The sequence below is a fragment of the Protobothrops mucrosquamatus genome, unplaced genomic scaffold (assembly GCF_001527695.2).
Source record: "Protobothrops mucrosquamatus isolate PMUCROS unplaced genomic scaffold, P.Mucros_1.0 scaffold_101, whole genome shotgun sequence".
Lineage (NCBI taxonomy): Eukaryota > Metazoa > Chordata > Lepidosauria > Squamata > Viperidae > Protobothrops > Protobothrops mucrosquamatus.
In genome coordinates this window covers 162,291-170,264 of record NW_015386177.1, presented here as the reverse complement: position 1 = coordinate 170,264, position 7,974 = coordinate 162,291, and the positions used below count along the sequence as shown (strand labels likewise).

The following is a 7,974-nucleotide window of genomic DNA, read 5'->3' as shown; positions in this document are numbered from 1 at the left end:
GAAGGAGGGGAGATCCGGGATCACCCGGATCTCTGGGGGCAGCTCGTTCCAGAGGGTGGGTGCTCCGACAGAGAAGGCTCTCCCCCTGGGGGTCGCCAGCCGACACTGTCTGGCTGACGGCACCCTGAGGAGGCCCTCTCTGTGGGAGCGTATCGGCCGGTGGGAGGCAATCTGTGGCAGAAGGCGGTCTCGGAGGTAAGATAAGATAACCTTTATTCTCATTTTTTTTACTGTGGGCACAACGGCACACATCAAAAATGAAATTTAGTTGCCCGCTCTCAAAGTGAAGCACATACATGACACACACCTAAACATACTATATACAACATATGTATAGACCCACACCCCTACGTATACATAGCAAATAAATATTAAATACTGTCCATCTTGAATATATAGCGGAAGGAGGAAGCTTGAGAGTTCGCAAGGTTAATGCTGTATGGAATGAAACTATGGCTGAATCTGGATGTTCTGCTTCGGATACCACGGAGCCCCCTCCTCCCAGAAGGTAGCAAGGAAAACAGGTCGTGGAGAGGATGTGTAGTGTCCCAGATAATCTTACGGACCCTGCTCAAGCAACGCTTCTGTGCTACGTCCTGGATGGGAGGGAGGGAGCTGCCAATGATCTTTTCTGCTGTCCTCACCACTCTCTGCACCGCCTCCCTGTCTGAAGCAGGGATGCTTCTAACCCAGACTGTGATGCTGTATGACAGGATGCTCTCGATCGTCCCGCTGTAGAAGGTGGTCAGGACAGGGGAAGGAAGATGTGCTTTTCTCATGTGACGCAGAACATGCAGGCGCTCCTGTGCCCGCTTCGCCAGTTTCTCACTGTTCAGCGACCAAGCCAGCCTACTCGTTACCTGTGATTATTTCAGCTTCTGTGGGGGGTTTTAAATTATTTTTGTTGCCATCCCCCAAGCCCGACATAGATAGAATAGCTAAATATTTCCTTCTTTTTGCCCAGAGGGTGGTCTCAGTCTATAACCTACCCTTGGCTACTAATGTACTATAATAGATTGGCTTAAATCTTAAACTGAGATGTCAGGGCAGAACAGGGGTTTAGGAACTGTTAGAGAAGCAAGCAAAATAGGACCAGGTAGGGATAAATTCCTTTGATCTTGGAAGTAATGGAAACTTAACTCGGAGCAAACCAGGAAGAAAATGATACTGGGACCCACGCGAGACACCATTGCATTTTCCTAAGCTGAGGTGAGTCTCCTGATGTTGGTCTTAATGCCCACCAGAAGAACAACGGCTCTTTTTAACCAAAACAGTCATCTTGAAAATAGCAGTGAATAGTATCAACAAAGGGAAATGACATTATAAACTGTAATTAAATGTCAGCTCCCAAGACCCCAAATTCTATCTGATAGGCTGGAAGAAATCATATGGAAGTCTAGTTGCAATGGATAATAAAAGAGTGCTGATATTTTTCAATCAGTGTTTTACTCTGCATATGATTTTTCAGATGAAGAGCTCTTTTTGGGGATTGTGGCCTTTAAAGATGCATAAACAGCTTATCTCAAAGAGCAAGAGCATGAACTACATAGTCTCTCAGGAAAAGACAAACAAATGAAGACACAAGACATAATTATTTTCAATCAGTCTGAGCTAATGTTCTTTTCCCGAGGGAGAGGAAGGTAATCAGTGCTCATAACGAGATTCAAAAGAGAAAAAGATTGAATTTATTAAAAACATGACGGATGGTTATAGAAGGAGATAACCTCAATTGTGGAAAAACCTTATGTCTCCTCAATCGTACAGCAGAAAGTCTATCACAGAAGGAAAGGAAGTTCTACCTTCCACAAGGCAGGAACCTCAAATCTTCTGCCAAGGTCAAGTTTGAGTTGGGCTTGGGTCTGCAGGCGGAAACATCTGTTTGAAAAGTTGATCGCTAACCTTAATTGTCAACACATTCAAGACAAACCACAAATGATCAAATGGATCTAAATGAAAACTTTGAATGGAGAGGTAATTTAGCTGAGGCCCACCTCAACCTGCTCTGATAAAAGACTCTTTGGAGAAAACCCATCAGTTGAGGTGGACAAAAAGCAAGAATGGACATCTGGAATATCTCCCCCAAGAAATATTTTTCATTTACAATCCCATGCTCCTGGAGGTGTTGACAGCTGCAGAAACAACTACCTCTGACCAACTTGATGGATCTTCAGGGTCATAACTTCGTTGTCTGGTGGAATATTCATTGGTTAAGAACATTGATCTTTCTTTCGCAAAATATTTATCCAAACGTGATGTTTCACAAAGATGGCTTGTGTTGAACTGATGTGATTGTCCTCATTAGAAGGTGATCTGAGCCCCAAAAGGGACCAATGATTTAACCCTAGCTGCTTATTACCATCATAAGGTACTTGAGCACAGCCATGTCTTCCATTAAGGGTATTAAATGTGGTTACATCACCTCAATCTAGGAATTTTAAAATGATGCTATAGAAATTACATTCTGGAATGGATCCAGATTGTTTACTCTTGATTATTTACTGATTTCTCGCCACTTGGCTAATTAATCATGTTTGCTCTTTAAAGCTAGGCCACTCTCTGATAACCCATGGAAAACAGTCACTCTCTTGCCTATTTCCAAAATGCTCCCCTAAGCCCAGAGATGATCATCCCTTGCGTCTTTTGATTGACTCTTGGATTTGGTGAAATATCCAAGTGTATGGAAGCATCTCAGAATGGCTCCTTCCGTTACATATTCAAGATGGACAGTGTTTAATATTCATATGTTATGTATATGTAGGGGTGTAGGTCTATACATATGTTGTATATAGTATGTTTAGCTGTGTGTCATGTATGTGTTCACTTTGAGAGCAGGCAATTAAATTTCATTTTTGATGTGTGTCGTTGTGCCCACAGTAAAAATGACAATAAAGGTTATCTTATCTTAATTTGGGTGAAGGCTACTTGGTAGGCAATAGAACTCCCCCCTCCAGTCAACTACATAAATGATTGTTGAAATATTTAAATAAATAGATACCCTCATTCAGAATCTAAAAATATGGGCTTGGCATATGCATGGATGGGAGCCCCCAGGAACATCTGTCTTTAAGAATTGTTTGCAGTTGGCAAAGAAAGCAAAAAGTAAAATAAAGTACTTTTTAAAGTAAAATAAAGAGAATTATGGGCCCCCCCTCAAGAAACAGGAGTCTGCAAAGTTGGCAACTTTAAGACCTATGGACTTCAACTCCCAGAATTCCCTAGCCAGCATCATGGCTGGCTGGGGAATTCTGGGAGTTGAAGTCCACGAGTCTTAAACTTGCCAACTTTGGAGACCCTGTGAGCTACAAGTTAATGAAAAATCGTTCTTGAAAGACAAAACAGGCTGCTATCCAGAACTTATGGAAGTCATTAGTTTTTCTGCTGGACTGCAGGGATACAGACAGGCTTTGGCAAACCACCTTAGTCATTTTATCCCAGTTATACTTCATTTAGCCTGTTAGATCCTTCCCCCAGGAACCCTCGATGCTTGTTTTTAATCATTCCAGCACAAGTATTATATCTGATGTTACTCCGGAGTTTCTGAAATAAAAACACTATTCAACTTTGGGATGGTCCTAGCAGAATTTTTTTAAAATTAATGCTGATTTGAGAGGACGGGGGCCGAGCGTGATGTGCTTTTGAAATATGTTGTTAAAACTGCCCGCTTCTCCAGGGGATTGAGACACGGCTGTTCTTCTTATGCGATATTTAAAAAGCTACAGGGCTGACCCTGCTAATTCTAGGCCTCTTAGTCTCCAGAATATAATTGACGAGTTATATGCTAGTCAGTTCTGGTGGGAACTTTGGGATTATCTGTCTCAGAAAAATGTGTCGGAAAAGGAACAAGGTAGACTTTGAATCAATCTCTCCACTAAACGCCAGAAACTTCTACGATAGCATCTGGTTAAAATATGTGTCAGGCAGCCCAAAACATCAGTTTACTCTGCCTTTATTGAGCTCAGATCTGATTTTACTTTGATCTCATGGAAAAAAACTAACAGTCCACCAATTAGCATAAAATTCCAAGGTTTCAATTTCTACATATTCTCATTAGTTAGGGAATCGAAAGAGGTGCACTTAATTAGCCAAGAAACATTTGCCAATCTCCAATCGGTCTTAAGGGATCTGGATCGAGATCCCATCATTACTCATCTTTCAGTCTTTTTAATGGCCAAATTCTTGGAGTCTAACTGAATATTTCAGACAAATGGTTGTCCAATCTCTTCTTTAAAACTTCCAGTGTTGGAGCATTCACTTCTGGAGGCAAATTGCTCCACTGATTAATTGTTCTCCCTGTGAAGAAATTTCTCCTTAGTTCTAGGTTGCTTCTCTCTTTGGTTAGTTTCCATCCGTTGCTTCTTGTCCTGCCTTCAGGCGCTTTGGAGAATAGCTTGACTCCCTCTTCTTTGGGGCAGCCCCTGAGATTTTGGAAGACTGCTATCATGTCACCCCTCGTCCTTCTCTTCATTAGACTAGACATACCCAATTCCAGCAACCGTTCCTTATATATTTTAGCCTCCAGTCCCCTAATCATCTTTGTTGCTCTTCTCTGTACTCTTTCTAGAGTATCAACATCTTTTTTACATCGTGGTGACCAAAACCAGATGCAGCGTTCCAAGTGTGGCCTTACCAAGGCCTTGTAAAGTGGTATTAACACTTCATGTGATCTGGATTATATCCCTAGATTATCTAGACTAAAACAGCAGCACAGACCAAGCAGATAAAGAACGTGAACATTAGAAAAAAGTCATTTAATGAACCAGCTCTTTTCTTGCCCACCCCATTTCTTTGTCCTCTGGGCTACTAAAATACTTTGTTTTCAACAGCTCAGCCTGGCTAACCCTTTGGACCTTCTCCATTCTTTGCCTTTTGTACAGCTCAGTGACCCCTGAACTCAAACATTTTAAGAGTTTGTCATCAACTTGCTGAGATAACGCTTATTATAGAGATAAGAGCCAAAGAAAGACTGTACACACAGGTCAGGCCACGTGATTTTGTTAATCTGTGCCTTAAAAAACTCTTCCAGGGAAGAATAGAAAACTGCCCTGACCGAACAAGGGTCCTGCTTTCAAGGCACTCCAAGGAGGAAATGAAATGTTACTGCTGTTTAATTTCTTACAGCCTTGTAATCTATACAGTGTTTGGGTAACAGCTGAACTTTTTACATACCAACTTTGGACTGAAAAAGATAACAGTTGTTGACACTGCAGTTTGGGGTTGTTTTTGTTTTTCATTAATTTAAAAACGGGGGCATTAGAATCGGCATTTTAAAACAACGTTTAGCAGTTAGCACACTTAGCGTGTCTGGCTGAGGAATTCTGGGAGTTGAAGTCCACAAGTCATAAAAGGACCAAGTTTGAAGACCCCTGCATGAATATAATGTAATACAGGCAGTCCTCCCTTTACAGCCATTCATTTAGTGACTGTTCAAAAGTTACAAGGGCACGGGGGGGAAAAATGGCTTATGATTGTTTTTCACACTTACAACTATTGCAGCATCCCCATGGTCACACGATCAAAGTTTGAAGACCCCTGCATTAATCAATGCATCATTTTACCTCAGGCATGATTTGTACTGAAGCTAAAGCTATTTGAAGTGTCAAAAGGTGAGATACAAGTCAAAAGAATACAGTACATAGAGAACAAATCCGACCAAAAGACAATTTTGATGGAAGAAATCATTTAAACTTAATAAAAAAAGTCAGGCAAACAGGCCAATTGGGTGAGACCAAAGAAGATTACCAAAGATAGGAAGAAATCTTGTCAAACAAGCCGTTTTCCTGGATTCCCACCCTCCCCATTACAAAAGTATTTGGCAAGGTCAAATGGATTTGGTATTTTTCATTCAGGGCAGGATGGAGGTTCTCGAGATTGATGTCAGCCCTTCGAGACACGACAGGTCAACAAGCAGAAAATGCTGTTTTGTTCTCGTAGGGTAGAATAACAGAATACGGAAAGCCTATCCCTAGTTTTTATCTGCTGCATCTAATACAGTGTTTCTCAACCTTGACAATTTTAAGGCATGTGGACTTCAACTCCCAGAATTCCACAGCCAGCATTGCTGGCTGTGGAAATCTGGGAGTTGAAGTCCACATGCCTTAAAATTGTCAAGGTTGAGAAACACTGATCTAATACCAAGCAAGGCCAAGTCAGATCCATCCCATTTTCTTTCTGAACTGCGGTAACAGTCCGCTTTGCTCACATTAGCATTTTCTTCCATTGAAAAGAGAAAGTGAGGACACACCTTGGCAAAACAAGGTCGGTGCCAGAAGATATGCACAATTATTCTTCGGAATGACCTGTGTAACCCCATGTGTACCTGCTCAGGTGTTCCGCCACGGACCCTACCTGCAAGCAAGTGAACAGAGCTGAAGTTTTTCTCCAATTTTCTCAACAGGAGACTCAGGAAGGAATCGGAAGGGACAGTAGCCAGATCTGCTGAGCTTTGATCATACACCACAACTTCCTGTTTGCCGTCGATTTCAACCTAAGACACGTCGTTGAGAAGATACAAGAAATAGTTTTCCATTTAGTCCCAATTTTTACCTTTTTACTATGGTTCTTCTTGCTGACACTATTACTGTAAACATTTCCTGCCTCAAATAGGGATGATTGCAAAGGGTTTACCCAATAGCAATAAGACAAATGTGCCTTTTTTCAAAGGGCTTCTACAGCCCTTTCTGAGCAGTTTACAGAGTCAGCCTATTTGCTCCCCAACAATCTGGGTCCTCATTTTACCGACCTCGGAAGGATGGAAGGCTGAGTCAACCTTGAGCCCCGTCAGGATCGAACTGCTGACAGTGGGCAGAGATAGCAATTGCAATAGCACTTAGACATATATACCGCTTCACAATGCTTTACAGCCCTCTAAGCAGTTTACAAAGTCAGTATATTTCCCCCAGCAATCTGGGTCCTCATTTTATCAACCTCGGAAGGATGGATGGCTGAGTCAACCTAAGAATCAAACTGCTGACAGTCGGCAGAATTAGCAAGCAAAACTACATTCTAACCACTGCTCTTAATCCCCCTCCTAGTTTCCCCATTTCTGGCTGCTTTCTCGTCAGGGAAAAATGTGTTAAGGAGGGAATGTTAAAACAAAGGCTGGGGCTGTAGGACCAGGAATGATGGATGAGAGAAATATGGCCCCAAACTTTCATTATCTTACAATGTGTCATCACTGGAGATTTCACTGGAAAACTGGCCAGTTCTGGTCATTTTGCTTTTGAGATTTGGATTATATAATAACTGAAATGTATAATCATTGCTGGCACCAGCAAAAAATTGTTTCATGTTTCCAGGCACTTAAAAGAAAAAAAACAACAACTATTTCTTATCAACAGTGTTTTATTGCTTCTTAATGTTTGCAATTTCAGTGCCCGTACTGATTGTTGCTATGAAACCAGGCTGTCTGCAGAGTATCATCAAAAAAATAATGTGACTTCAAAAGATGCAGGATGATTGGGGTTGACCGTTGGTTTTAATTTATGCCTTTCTTTTTTTCTTACTATTTTCAATTTTGCCTTCTACTAAAAGTTAGCTATCTTTGGGCGCACCGTCAGACGGAACGGGGGGGGGGGGAATGTAAGTATAATGAATTAATTAAATGAAACCTAGGCCCAATTTTCACACTGTGCTAAATTCTGCCAGTTGTTAGGCTTTGGCTCAGCTTGACGTGTAAACCAAATCGGGGTGGTTGTGCTAGCTTGACAGCAAAGGCATTGTATGATCTCATACAATTATGACTCATTCGGAGACTCAAGGCCAAAACAAAACCCAGGTTTATTTATTTATTTATTTATTTATTTATTATTTTAATTTATATACCGCCCTTCTCCCATAGGACTCAGGGCGGTTCACAGCATATTAAAACAAATAATATACCCAAAATACAAAAAATACACAATACAAAAATACAAAAGAATAAACCCTGATAAAAGCCGAATTAAAACCAAATATTCCCAGCTGTGTTTCCGATTA

At 41.3% G+C, this 7,974-nt stretch overlaps 1 protein-coding gene across 1 annotated transcript in view; it reads right to left on the bottom strand.

Moving 5' to 3' along the window:
• Positions 1-7,974, bottom strand: part of DUSP16 (dual specificity phosphatase 16) — a 26,531-nt gene that overhangs the window by 16,895 nt on the left and 1,662 nt on the right. Inside the window, exon 2 of the mRNA XM_015815462.1 lies at positions 6,346-6,484. Coding sequence (XP_015670948.1) covers positions 6,346-6,484 — 139 coding nt within the window. The remainder of the gene's footprint in view (positions 1-6,345; positions 6,485-7,974) is intronic.